The following is a 14,572-nucleotide window of genomic DNA, read 5'->3' as shown; positions in this document are numbered from 1 at the left end:
AACTCCAATACTTTCTTTCCTCCTCTAAGGCAGAGTGCTGCTTCAGCAGTTCGGTGTTTGGGGTTTTTTTGGTTGGTTTTTGGTTTGTTGTTTTTGGTTTTTTTGACCTGATGGTACACCTCTTTGGATAAAAGAAATGGTGAGATTCCCAACCCTGATCCTCTCTGCAGCCTCACCACCCAGAGATTAAAGAAAGCCTCCAAAAGGATATGCCATTAGTGGTGTATGTTGGGACAATCATCAGACACTGCTGCAGGCTTCACTGTGTATGAAGTCTGCCTTCAACCTCTCCAGGTCCTCCCACAGCTCTGATGGGTCTCATAAAACAGTCTTTCAACAGTATGAATAGGGTCTGAGTCATCAGTTTCTCAGCTACAGACAACTACAGTTGCTTCACTTCTATTAGTGAAGGCTTCTTTTGAAAAAGAAAACAAAACTGCTTGGTGCTGGAGATACTCTTTGCCATATGTGAAGGCTCCTCCTAACAATGGAATTCTCATTCATTAAGTTATAATGGTATTTTGCCAACTGGAGATCCTACAAGAAAACTTGGGAGTTTATGGGAAATCAGTTCCGTTTTGTCACCTTCAATGTTGCTCCTGCTGGACACACAGTTGGTGGAAGATTCGACTTCTTGCATTTTGCCATCTCCAGAAATCATTCTGTGAGCCTACAAGTGTGTTCACACATTTGTCATGTAATCTGGCAATCCAGGCTTGTCTTTGTAGTGCAATGGCTCATGTGCAGGGCTGTATCTAAGGCCTGCAGTGCAGCTATGCTAATTAGCACAAGCTGTGCATCTGACCCATGATAAAAATAGAAAGCTTATTTCTGAGCAGGCTTTGAAGGGGAAGGTGCTATGCAGTCCTCTGAAGAAAATAAGCTCCTAAATGGTCAAGAAAGTCTCCTGACTTGTAAGAAACATCAGCTTCGAGGAGATTCTTATTACACTCAGCTTATACAGCAATATTTTAACAAATGCAGGATAAGAAAACCTGAAAATCAGATTCAACTACCTGTGCCCCACTTCCTGCTGGAAGGAAATCTTGTTGACATATTAGTGCTGTTCCATTCTTGTCCTTAAAGGGCAGCAATCAGACCTGCCTAATCTGGCCATCTTGTGTTTTATGCTTACTGAAGACTTGTGCACCAGAAACCTTCTCCTACTCACAGCATAGAACTTTATTGGTCCTGACAGAACATCTATGATGAAATGTGTTGCTTCTTTAGTTCATGCTATTTGGCTAGGAATACTTTAATGTTACTTGATCCATCCCTCATCCACAACAAAGCACTAAGGTAGACACTGATGTATGGATGTGTAGCTAGCTAGCTAACTATCTAGCTACTTAGCCTTTAAAATAATCCTTGACACAAGAACACACTGCATCTTCAAGGCTTATTTTACAGTGCCTGGAAATGTGACATTAACTTTTTCAGCTTCTGTGGGTGTGAAGTGTGGCATTCAACACAGACACACAATCATTAGTTCTTACTTTTATGTCTTCAGTAATTTAGTTTTGAAAACTAAAGTAATTTAAAGTCTTAAATGACTCTGCCCTTGTTAATATAAAACACATTTCTAACCTCTTGGGTTGTTTAGGAAAGACTGAAAAGGTAGCGTAACAAAGCCTGAAGAATAAAAACCTAAACCCACAGTTATTTAAAATTCCTTTCTCTTTATCACAGTATCACAGTGTCACCAAGGTTGGAAGAGACCTCAAAGATCATTGAGTCCAACCTGTCACCACAGACCTCATGACTAGACCACGGCACCAAGTGCCATGTCCAATCCCGTCTTGAACACCTCCAGGGATGGTGACTCCACCACCTGCCTGGGCAGACAATTCCAATGACGAACAACTCACTCAGTGAAGAATTTTCTCCTCACCTTGAGCTTAAACCTCCCCTGGTGCAGCTTGAGACTGTGTCCTCTTGCTCTGGTGCTGATAGCCTGGTAGAAGAGAACAACCCTCTCCTGGCTACAACCTCCCTTCAGGTAGTTGTAGACAGCAATAAGGTCTCCCCTGAGCCTCCTCTTCTCCAGGCTAAACAATCCCAGCTCCCTCAGCCTCTCCTCACAGGGCTTGTGCTCAACGCCTCTCACCAGCCTTCTTGCCCTTCTCTGGACATGTTCAAGAGTCTCAATGTCCTTCTTAAACTGAGGGGCCCAGAACTGGACACAGGATTCGGGGTGTGGCCTAACCAGTGCAGCATACAGGGGGAGAATCACCTCCCTGCTCCTGCTGGCCACACTATTCCTAATGCAGGCCAGGATGCCATTGGCCCTCTTGGCCACCTGGGCACACTGCTGGCTCATGTTTAGGCAGCTGTCAATCAGCAACCCCAGGTCCCTCTCTGTTTGGCAGCTCTCCAGCCACTCTGACCCCAGCCTGTAGCTCTGCATGGGGTTGCCGTGGCCAAAGTGCAGCACCCAGCACTTGGACTTGTTGAATGCCATCCCATTGGACTCTGCCCATCTGTCCAGTCGGTCAAGGTCCCTCTCCAGAGCCTTTCCACACTCTAACTGACTAACATCTGTTCCCAACTTGGTGTCATCTGCAAACTTGCTGATGACTGACTCAACCCCCTCATCCAGATCATCAATGAAGATGTTAAAGAGGATGGGGCCCAGCACTGATCCCTGGGGGACGCCACTGGTGACTGGCCGCCAGCCGGATGTGGCACCATTCACCACCACTCTCTGGGCTCGGCCCTCCAGCCAGTTCCTAACCCAGCACAGAGTGTTGTGGTCCAAGCCACGAGCTGACAGCTTAGACAGAAGTTTACTGTGGGGGACAGTGTCAAAGGCCTTGCTGAAGTCCAGGTAGACCACATCCACAGGCCTCCCCACATCCACCAGACGGGTCACCTGATCATAGAAGGAAATCAGGTTGGAGAGGCAGGACCTGCCCTTCCTAAATCCATGTTGGCTGGACCTGAGCCCTTGGCCATCCTTCAGGTGCGCAGTTATTGCTGCTAGGATAATCTGCTCCATCACTTTCCCTGGCACTGAGGTCAGGCTGACTGGCCTGGAGTTTCCAGGTTCCTCCATCCGTCCCTTCTTGTGGATGGGGACCACATTGGCCAGTTTCCAGTCATCTGGGACCTCTCCAGTGAGCCAGGACTGGAGGAAAATGATGGAGAGTGGCTTGGCCAGCTCATCTGCCAGCTCTCTCAGCACCCTAGGATGGATCCCATCCGGTCCCATGGACTTATGAGTGTCCAAGTGGCTCAGCAGGTCCCGGACTAATTCCTCATGGATTTCTGGGGCAATACACTGCTCCCTGACCCCATTGCCCAGCTCAGGAGGCCACTGGTCCTGAACTCCTCCTGCCTTGCTGTTAAAAATTGAGGCAAAGAAGGTGTTCAGGACCTCAGCCTTTTCCTCATCTTCGGTCACCGTGTTCTCCTCCAGGTCCAGTAAGGAGTGGAGGTTCTTCTTGCCCTTCTTTTTGGTGTTAATATATTTGTACAAATGCTTTTTATTGTCTTTGACAGAGGTGGCCAGCTTCAGTTCCAACTGAGTCTTTGCCTCTCTAATTTTTTTTCTACATAATCTAACAACTTCCTTACACATATCTCGAGAAGCCTTCCCCTCCTTTCTCCCTTAAATCCCCCAGGAGCTGCTTGCTCATCCAGGCAGGTCGCCTTCCCTGCTGGCTCATCTTTTGGCACATGGGAACTGCCAGTTCCTGTGTCTTCAAGAGCTCCTGTTTGAAGTAGGTCCAACCCTCCTGGACCCCTCGGTTCATGAGGGTTGGTACCCAGGGAACTTTGCAAATAAGTTTCTCAAAGAGGCTGAAGTTTGCCCTCTGGAAGTCCAAGGTGCAGGTTCTGTTGGTGCTCCTCCCTATCTCCTTGCATACTGAAAACTTCACTATCTCGTGGTCACTGCACCCTAGGCAGCCTCCCACGGTCACATCTCCCACCAGCCCTTCCCTATTGGAGAGCAGCAGGTCAAGCAGAGCCTGTCCCCTGGTAGGCTCACTTAACAGCTGCGTCAGGAAGCTGTCCTCCATGCGCTCCAGGAATCTTCTGGACTGCCTCCTCCCTGCTGAATTAAGTTCCCAGCAGATATCTGGCAGGTTAAAGTCACCCACAAGGACAAGATCTGATGATCTTGAGACAGTCTCCAGTTGCTTACAGAATAATTCATCTGCCTCCTCATCCCGGTTGGGTGGTCTGTAACAGACTCCAACCAGGATGTCGGATTTGTTGGGCTGCCCTCTGATTTTAACCCACAGACTCTCAATCCCCTCATTTTCCACCTCAAGTTCTGTGGTAGAGAGTGACTCCCTAATATACAGAGCCACCCCTCCACCTCTTCTCCCTCGCCTGTCTCTCCTAAAGAGCCTGTAACCCCCCAGTGCAGCACTCCAATCTGTGTGTGTTATCCCACCAAGTTTCTGAGATGGCGACTGTATCATAGTCACCCTGGTGGACCAGGACTTCCAGCTCCTCTTGCTTATTGCCCAGGCTGTGTGCATTGTTGTACATGCACTTCAGCTGGGCTCTTGACTTCCCAATTAACCCTAATTTGTGTCCCACTCATTCCTCTTCAGAGGGACTGATTTCCTCACCCACCCCCTTCAGACCTAGTTTAAAGCCCTAAAAGGGAGGACCTTGCTTCCCAATTAATCCTAATTTGTGTCCCACTCTTTCCTCTTCACAGGGGACTGACTTCCCCTTCAGACCTAGTTTAAAGCTCTAACATAAGAGGACCATGCTGGCTCGTGAGACCGCCGCCGCCGCCTTGTGTGAATGCCACCGTGAATGCCACTGCCTACGGACAGGCTGGAACTCACGACCTTGCCATCAAAGGGCCGTCGTCGATGCTGCCAGCTGAGCCACATGGCCCCCAGGAGCTGGTTGCTTGCAAACTTTGCCTATGGAGACATCTTGCTGCCAGCACTCCTTATATCTTTTATGATGTAAATACAGTAGGGAATATAAAATGCAGCTCTATGTGTATGTGCTTAAGGATAGATCCTGCACATAGGTTTGAAGGTGAATGAAGTTACTGAATGCAAAGTTTGTCTTTGGGTGACTCATGTTGTCCCACCAAGTTTCTGAGATGGCGACTATATCATAGTCACCCTGGTGGACCAGGACTTCCAGCTCCTCTTGCTTATTGCCCAGGCTGTGTGCATTGGTGTACATGCACTTCAGCTGGGCTTCCAACTTCCCAATTAACCCTAATTTGTGCCCCACTCTTTCCTCTTCAGAGGGACTGATTTCCTCACCCACCCCCTTCAGACCTAGTTTAAAGCCCTCTTAATGAGCCCTGCCATTTTAAGAATGAGGAAGCAGACTAGAAATCACATTTGACTTCAGCAACACTGCAATCATTTGTTAGAACATATTTAGCCTAACCTTGAAGATGTCAACTTTTGTAAGAAATATTGTACTCCCTTCTGCTGTAATCAAAAACTTCCTTCTACAGTCATGCCAGAAGAAACTCTCACTAGATTAAATTTGCTAGACTAGGAAATCTTCCTATTGACTCAGCAACTGCCAACAGCTGCTGGCAGTTCTTTAAAAGTGAAATGACTCTATTAGAGAAGGAAAGTTGAAATATCTACAGGGCTTAATTTATGGTTTATCTCTGGTGAAAGAAACACATGGTCATGGGCTGAACACCTGCATCTCTACAGTACTAGTCTCGAGAAGGTATGAAAGGTGTGAAGGGGTAAAAAGCAGCTGCCCAGCAACTTCTGACTGAGCAGCAATGCAGGAAGAGCAAGACAGGACTAAAAACCACAGTAACAGGGATGTATTAAAGGCAAAATTTTATCACAGGTTGGATGCTGCATGTCCACCTACTCTCAGCAAACCACCTGTCCTTCAGCTCTTGGCCCACCTCAGAGTCTCTGTGCCACCCATGTGCAGCAACATGTGTGGGAGAAACTGATCCTTTGCTGTACTGGCTCTGGAGGCTGGCCAGCCACAGCAGCCTACTGCTGAGCAGTGATTCCCTGATGATGCCACAGTCATGCTGGAGCTCTCCTCTCCCTTTTTCAGCTGACCATGGGCAGTTCAGAAAGGGGAGAGACCTGTTTGTAGTAGTATCTGTGCTGTCTGGTTTCTTTATCAGTGGGCAGGGGGAACAAGTGCACCCTCAGCAAGTTAGCAGTTGACACCAGGCTGAGTGACACCAAGATGAGACAGTTTCAAGCTGATCCAGCGGAGGTTTAGGCTGGATATTAGGAAGATACTCTTCACAGAAAGAGTGATTGGCCATTGGAATGGGCTGCCCAGGGAGGTGGTGGAGTCACCATCACTGGAAGTGTTTAAAAGGAGACTGGATGAGGCACTTAGTGCCATGGTTTAGTTGATTAGATGGTGCTGGGTGACAGATTGGATGATGATCTTGAAGGTCTTTTTCAACCTGGTTAATTCTGTATTCTAAGTGGTGCAGTTGACATTCCTACAGGACAGGATGTCACCCAGAAGTATCTGGACATGTTGGAACAGTGGGGCTATGTGAAACTCATGAAACTCAAGAAGCCAAGGGCAAGGTCCTGCACCTGGGTTGAGGAAACCCCCATTATCAATACAGGCTCTGGGATGAAGGGCTGGAGAGCAGCCATGCAGAGAAAGCCTTGGGGGTGCTAGTGGGTGAAAAGCTGGACGTGAGCCAGCAATGTACTCAGTACTGACTGCCCAGAAGCAACTACGTCCTGGGCTGCATACAAACACATGTGAGCAGCAGGTGGAGGGTGGGGATTCTGCCCCCCTGTTCTGCTGAGACACCACCTGCAGTGCTGGGACTGGCTCTGGAGTCCTCATCATGGGAGAGCCATGGACCTGTTAGAGCCAGGTCAGAGGAGGCCACAGCAATAGTCCAAGGGCTGGAAGCTTTCTGCTGTGAGGACAGGCTGAGAGTTAGGGTTGTTCAGCCTGGAGAAGACAAAGCTTCAGGGAGACCTTCTTGTGGCCTCTCAGGACTCAAAGGGACAGGTCAGAAAGATGTGGGAGAGAAATTTTATCAGGTCCTATTAGAATAAAATAGAATAGAATTAACCAGGTTGGAAAAGACCTTTGAGATCATCAAGTCCAACTTATCACCCAACACCATCTAATCAACTTCCCTGCTCCTGCTGGCCACACTGTTCCTGATCCAGGCCAGGATGCCATTGGCCTTTTTGGCCACCTGGGCATACTGCTGGCTCATGTTCAGCCTACTATCAACCAGTACCCCCAGGTCTCTTTCTGGAGAGCAGCCACTTTGACCCCATCTTGTAGCACTCCATGGGGTTGTTGTGGCCATTGTGTAGAACCTGGCACTTAGACGTGTTCAGTCTCATGCCGTTGGACTCTGCCCATCTGTCCAGCTTGTCAAGGTCCCTCTGCAGAGCTCTCCTACCCTGTTGTGACAGGGCAAGGGCTGATAGTTTGAAACTGAAATAAGGAGATTCAAACTAGATGTAAGGAAGACATTTTTACACTGAGGGTAGCAAGGAGGTCCATCATCAGTAAATTTGCTGACGACACCAAGCTGGGCGCAGGAGTTGATCTGCTGGAGGGTAGAGAGGCTCTGCAGAGGGACCTGGACAGGCTGGGCAGTTGGGCAGAGTCCAACGGCATGAGATTTAACACATCCAAGTGCCGGGTTCTGCACATTGGCCACAGCAACCCCATGCAGAGCTACAGGCTGGGGTCAGAGTGGCTGGAGAGCAGTCAGGCTGAGAGGGACCTGGGGGTGCTGGTCGACGGTAGACTGAACATGAGCCTGCAGTGTGCCCAGGCAGCTAAGAGGGCCAATGGCATCCTGGCCTGCATCAGGAACAGTGTGGCCAGCAGGAGCAGGGAGGTCATTCTGCCCCTGTACACTGCACTGGTTAGGCCGCACCTTGAGTACTGTGTCCAGTTCTGGGCCCCTCAGTTTAGGAAGGATGTTGACTTGCTGGAACGAGTCCAGAGAAGAGCAACAAAGTTGGTGAGGGGTTTGGAACATAAGCCCTACGAGGAGAGGCTGAGGGAGCTGGGGTTGCTTAGCCTGGAGAAGAGGAGACTCAGGGGTGACCTTATTACTCTCTACAACTATCTGAAGGGAGGTTGTAGACAGACAGATGTTGGTCTCTTCTCCCAGGCAAGCAGTACCAGAACAAGAGGACACAGTCTCAGGCTGCGCCAGGGGAGGTTCAGGCTGGATGTTAGAAAAAAGTTCTATACAGAAAGAGTGATTGCACATTGGAATGGGCTGCCTGGGGAGGTGGTGGAGTCGCCATCACTGGAGGTTTTTAGGAGAAGACTTGACAGGGTGCTTGGTGCTGTGGGTTAGTTGCTTGGGCGGTGTTGGATTGGTGATGGGTTGGACGCGATGATCTTGAAGGTCTCTTCCAACCTGGTTTATTCTATGTATTCTATGTATTCTATGAGGTGGTCTAGGTTGGCCAGCAAGGTGGTAGATGCCCTTTACCCGGCACCATTCAGGCTGGGGGCTCTCATCTTGTTGCATATGTCCCTGACTGTATGGGGTTGGCCTAGATGACCTTTAAAGATCCCATCCAACCGAAATCATTCCACTGTTCTATGGTTTTCGTCCCCAGGCAGATTCAAGCAACTCCCTCATGGAGCTCTGTCAGCCGAGGCCGCTACGGCCGGGGCCAGCAGCGGCGGGCGCCAGAGCCGCGGCCCGATTCCTCTCACCGGGAATCCCCTGCACGGCACCCGAGGGGCCCGGCGCGGCCGTATCCCCTCGGGGGCGAAGCGGCAGCCTCAGCGGCCCCGCTAGCACAACTTTCCATCTCCGGGCCCGCAACAGCAGCCTCCGAAGCGCGGAGGCGCCGCGGTCTCTTTAAGGGCTGTTGCGCAGCCGGCGCTGGGGGCGGGACCGCTCTGCGGACGTGGCGGCCAGGCCGCCATTGCGGTCGCCATGAGGAGCGGCGGCAGGTAGGGCCGGGGAGGAGCTGAGTGGGGCGGCGGGACTGGCTGTCGCCTCGTCGTGGAGGGAGTTTGGGGCGGGGGAGAGGCCGGTGTGGGGATCCTCCGCGGAGGGCTCCACGCCTGCGGTCTGTTCCACAGAGCTACCCGCGGAGAATGGCCGGCAGAGGCTCCGGCTGCGGCCTGCAGCCGCCGGCCGTAGCGCAGCCAACCGTCGGCGTTCACCTGTACCCCTTCGTGAGGGAGGCGGGCGCGGAGAACGAGGGGCCAGAGGAGGAGGGAGAAGTATCGGAGCTGCGGCCGCGGGGCAGGGAGAAGGTGCGGAGGAGCGCATCGAGGGACAGGCTGGACGATATCGTCCTGCTAACTAAGGATATCCAGGAAGGGGACACTCTGAACGCCATCGCACTTCAGTATTGCTGCTCGGTAAGTCTGCGGGCGCTTGCCGCTGTTGCCGTGTCCCGAGGCGCGAGGTCGAGTTGGGGCCCTAAGTGCTCTGCCTGCGAGCGGGTCCTGTCCTTTGGTGGGGTGAGTTAGTGTGGTTGGTAAGACCTGTGTGGACAACGCCATGCTCCTTAGGAGTACAAAAATGATAACGGAATGTTAGTATGACAGTGCAGAGTCAGCTGCGGTTCCAGGTCCGTAGTGGTTTTTTGCTTAAAGCTAACTTAAGGGTAAGAAACGTCTAGTCTTGCTTGTGGCAGTGTCTCTCACAAAGAGTGTATGCTGCAGTAGAAGACACTGTCGCACGCAGCCACAGGTGGGCACTTCTGCTAGTCTTGCCTTAGCTGTCATGAGGGGGAAACTGGTGAACTTCATTCAGGGCTCGTGTGGAGCCTTAATTCCATTAAGGGGAGACTTAAAAAAATCCCTTCATTGTACTGTTCTTTTAAATTCTACTAAGTTGCTTAAACATTCATTAGCATGAAAACATTGTACCATTAGGAGATCTCTGCCCGATGCCCCAACCATTCTCTTCTGGTGTTTGCCTTTGCTGTTGCTCCTAGTGAAGAGTTTCTTGGCCTGTATCAGCAGTAGTGTGACCATCAGGATCAGGGCAGTGATTCTTCCCAGCACACAGCACAGGTTCTGTTTTGGGCCCCTCACCACAAGAAGGAGGTTGAGCTGCTGAAGATCCAGAGAAGAGCAGCTGAGCTGGTGAAGGGTCTGGAGAAGCAGGTCTTGTGAGGAGCAGCTGAGGGAACTGGGGGGGTTTAGTCTGGAGAAAATGAGGCTGAGGGGAGACCTCGTTGCTCTCTACACCTCCCTGGAGCCAGGTGAAGGCCAGTCTCTTTTCCCAAGTAACAAGCAACAGGGCAAGAGGAAATATCCTCAAGTTGCACCCAGGGGAGGTTTAAGTTGGTCATGAAGAACAATTTCTTCCTTAGAACGGTTGTCAGGCCCTGGAACAGGCTGCCCAGGGAAGTAGAGTTTCCATCCCTGGAAGGATTTCAGGGCTATGTGGATTTGGTGCTGAGGGCCACTGGTTTAGTAGTGACCTGGCAGTGCTGGGTTAAAGATTAGACTCGGTGATCTTAACGTTGTATCCCAACCCAAATGAATCTGGTTTTTATTTTATGATTCTAAATCAGTCTCGTAAATATCCTTCCTGAACAGTATGTTTGGGTGATCAGTACTAAGTAAAGCAGAGAGGCTTTGTCTTGGTTGATGATAGCCTTTATGTACCCACTTTTAACAGGAAATCTGCTTTGCCTGTTGGCTGGCTGGTTGTTTTCAAGAAGTCAAATTTATTCAAATTCAGAAACCATATTTACAGAAGTCGTGCTGTCATCTTAATTCCTCAGGCAGAAGCAGAATTAGGGGCCTCCTGTTGTGAATTTAGGTACCAAAGTCTTGACATAAGTATTTATTAATCATGTCAGACCTTAGCCTCATTAAGCAACTCTTGGCTTCAGAACCTGCTACAACTGGGTATTTTGAGCAGGCCTCAAATAAATAGAAGATAACAGTTGTGTTCCTTAATGGAAATTCCTGGAGAATGTGGAAGAGTGGTCCAAGGCTTCAGGCAGAAATCTGAGCTTGTATTGTGGTGCAGTTGCTAATTGCTAGGGTAAATGATAGTTCTTTATGCTCATCTGATTTATTGAGTGTGGTGCATGTAACAGATACACCATCGCAGGAGCTGAAACACTTCTTTGTGTTATGAAGTTAGTGCAGGCAGTAGGCACTGATTGCCCTACCTTACATTTGTTGGCTGCATCTATGTTGTAAGTGGAGCAGTCAAAGCAACAAAGATCTCATAACTACTTTGTTTTCTGCCTGTAACTTCTCCTGAGGTAGATATCCTCCAAATGAGGACAGGAGGAATCTGAACATGGGTACTGTGCATCTTAAAGCTGACACAATTCCTGTTTGCCTACAGCTGTTGCAGGAATGTTTACTGATTTCTAAGCACTTGATTATGGTGAGGTTTGTGGCTGTGCCTTCTATGTTGAGGAGGTTTCTGTATCAGAGCCACTGATTCTCCAAGGGCACTTAAATCCTTACAGGGTATTTCAAATTAAGACTTAAAGTCTGAACATGTTGAGAACAAAGAGATCGATCTAGAGCATGAGTAGGTGTGCTGGGTTGAGGCAGCCCCCTCTCCCCACCACGGGCAGGAATAAAACACTCAGTCAAACGGATTGCAAAAGTGATGAAAGTTTAAATAGAAGGCAGTGAATGTTACAGAAAACCCAAAGCGCAGTGACAAAAAGAGATCCCAAAGCAAATCCAGAGGCATCCCATTCCCACCTGAGGGTACACCCAAGACCCTCAGGGCTCCTTCTTCTCCCTCCCTCTGCTGGGCTAGTCTCAGCTGGCCAGGCCTGAGACTGCCCATCCCCCTGTGGCCTTGGGCCTAGCCAGGCCCAAAACCAGGAGACATCTCCCCCAGTTACTGGCTGACGGAGGAGGAAGAAAAGAGAGAAAGTGCTAGACTCCGCACTGGATCTTATAGTGGTACAAAGAATTATGGTAGGAAATACACACAATTTCCTGCGTCCATCCCTCTGGGCTGGACTTCTGGACACAGGAAGTGAACACACCAGGGGTGCACCCAGCTCAAACTGCAACAGTAGGGAAGAAGCAGAGCTGACTTGAAGAAAGATGACAATTGTAAGTTGTGCTTGGTTTCTGCCTTAGCCCCTGCAAGCAGAAAGAGAATCCAAACCCCATCTGTATTAATTTGAAGCTCATGACTTTTAATATATCTTAGAAGTTTTCGGATTAGTTAGGAACTCACAGTAATTTACCTCATTTGAGAACACTGAGGTTTACCTTACTCATACAGTCTCCTTCATTTCAGAGATACCGATGGATGGGTATATATTAATATACATTCATGAAGTGATTTTCAGTCTTATCTGTAGAAAGGAGGTTTGTTACCTTGTAATTACCTTCCTGCTCTAAGGTTGTTCAGATTTGGTCTTTGACCTCTTCATACTGCATGACATGGGTATTGGTTTGAAAACCAAAAGCAAAACAAAGCAAAGGCTCTGCCTTTGTTTCACTATGGAAGAACTCTTTGTGAAGGATGTAGGACTCCCAAAGAGCTTTCATTCATTCGGCTTTGACATCTAAACTGTTTTCTGTTTTCAGGTTGCAGATATCAAGAGAGTTAACAATCTTATCAACGATCAAGACTTCTTTGCCCTGAGGTCCATCAAAATTCCTGTGAAGAAGTTCAGTGTGTTGACTGAAACACATGTCTCTCCAAAAGGAAGACCTGTCCTTCGGCCTGCTTACTGCTCCCCAGAATTGCAAGAGGTGTCACCTTCTGATAAGTTCTCTGCTAATGAGACTGCTGGAAGCTTCTTAAAAGAAGTTGATCGAGATATAGAAGAAATAGTGAAATGCAATGATACAAAGAGAGAGAATCTTAATGAAGTAGTTTCTGCCTTAGCAGCCCAACAGGTCTGTTTTGAAACGGACAGTAAAACTCAAAAATGCAAGGATCCTTACTACGGAGCAGACTGGGGCATCGGATGGTGGACAGCCGTGGTGATTATGTTGATTATTGGCATCGTAACCCCAGTTTTTTACCTCCTCTATTACGAAGTTCTGGTGAAAGCAGATGTCAGTCACCACTCAACAATGGAATCTTCCCATTTGTTTGTCACAGCAGCATCACATCAGAAGGAAATGGAAAATGGAATAAATCCGGCCAATGTTGTAAATGTTGATAATCAAGGAGACCTTCAGCCTTAACAACAGAAAACCCCAAGCAGCTGTAATCCATAGACACATAATGCTTCATTGGATAAAGGGGAAACCACAGAATGCAGGAGGCATCTGGAACACAGAGAAAGGCATCCTGATGTGTGACTTGCCTTCATGGGCAGCGTTCCAGTACCACGATGTTTATGTACATCCTGTAGCCTCCAGCAGTGCCTGAGTTGAGTGATTTTAATGCAAGATTGAGATATAAATTAAGGTACACAATTGTCTCTGAAGCTTTGCACTTTTTTCCTATTTTGATAGGCATAATTTTTTTTAATTGAGGTGAAACAATGTAGTCTGAACTAACACATGTATGTTTTACAGCCCTGAGGTGGGCATTTGGGGATATCTGACTTTTAAACATCTTAAAGTATTTATAGAGTGTGTACTACACTTGCCATTTCAATATCAGGTTTACATTTGTCAGTTAAAACTCCATTCTCATCATTTTGTCTTTCTTGTAGAGTAAGATTTAAAAAAAAACCCAAACAATCATTCCACAATTAATAGCCACTATTAAGTTCTTTCAAAAATAAAAACAGCAAACCACAAGACTTTTATGGAGGGAGGCAATAGCTAATAAATAATCTGGAATCTTCAAATCTTGTGCCTGTGGTCAGCCCATTCTTTAGTACTGTTCAGAACAGGCAGTGGGATGATACTCTGTGTGTGTGTGTGACACTGTGCCTCAATACAGCCCAGCTGAGACAGCTTTGCTGAAATGTGACATCCTTCCCTGGTATCCTACTGAAAACTGACTGTATTGGGCTGCACTCATCTGGTGGACGGAAATGCAGGTGTGTGGCACCTTTCTAACTACTGCAGTAATCTCTACTTTATGCTAATGGCTTCTTTCCTCTCCCCAGCCCTCCAGTTAATCTCAGTTCAGGACCAACTGGTTCTTCAGACAACAGTGATATGGGTACTGAGTGCACTAATTGTGCCTGTGAACATCAAACACTAACTTGTCCCTCAACTCTCCTAGAAAAAAACATCAAATGAAGTTTAAAGGCAACTAGCAAGAAACTTAAATTGCAGCAGGCTAGACCAGTTCCAGTTTCAGACTTGTTCTTTGGGTAGTATTCATCCACCACTCTGTTCCTGAATAGTTCACTTGGAATTTCATCAACAACCTTGGTTTTCCCTTGTTGTCTCCCCTAGTTGAAAATGCTACAAGATGAATAAAACCCCCAAACCTGGACTTGTAGCTACACAAAGAAGGAGGTATTTGTGTATTCACAATACTTTTAAATAAAAACTGAGATTCTGCCTATAATATTTTGTTATATTTGCCTTGTGGAGTAAGATTTCCATTGCTCTTTTCAAAGTGTTGTTTGTTACCGAAGTGCAAGATAACTGACTTGAACAGGACATAAAAAGAGGGAAATGGAGCAATAATTGCAATGCTTTAAACTGCTGTTACAAGCTTTCCTTTGAGCATTTCCACTAAGTATATACAACA

General features: G+C 48.1%; 1 protein-coding gene across 1 annotated transcript; it reads left to right on the top strand.

Annotated features, from left to right (window-relative positions):
• Positions 1-8,881: 8,881 nt before the first annotated feature.
• LYSMD3 (LysM domain containing 3) lies at positions 8,882-14,033 on the top strand. The gene is made up of 2 exons (XM_009900187.2): positions 8,882-9,315; positions 12,490-14,033. Exons 1-2 carry the CDS (start codon positions 9,046-9,048, stop codon positions 13,096-13,098), a joined length of 879 nt encoding a protein of 292 aa, XP_009898489.2. The 5' UTR covers positions 8,882-9,045; the 3' UTR covers positions 13,099-14,033.
• Positions 14,034-14,572: the final 539 nt, after the last annotated feature.

This window comes from Dryobates pubescens, chromosome Z (assembly GCF_014839835.1).
Source record: "Dryobates pubescens isolate bDryPub1 chromosome Z, bDryPub1.pri, whole genome shotgun sequence".
NCBI classification, from domain to species: domain Eukaryota; kingdom Metazoa; phylum Chordata; class Aves; order Piciformes; family Picidae; genus Dryobates; species Dryobates pubescens.
Note: the sequence above shows the minus strand (reverse complement) of the source record. Positions and strands in the feature narration are given on the sequence as shown.

What these genes read in the sequence shown, in the direction of transcription:
- LYSMD3 (XM_009900187.2), top strand. Translation starts at nt 9,046, where the DNA reads ATGGCCGGCAGAGGCTCCGGCTGCGGCCTGCAGCCGCCGGCCGTAGCG. An exon ending in CACTTCAGTATTGCTGCTCG is followed by an intron (nt 9,316 to 12,489) that starts GTAAGTCTGCGG and finishes TTCTGTTTTCAG; the next exon opens with GTTGCAGATATCAAGAGAGT.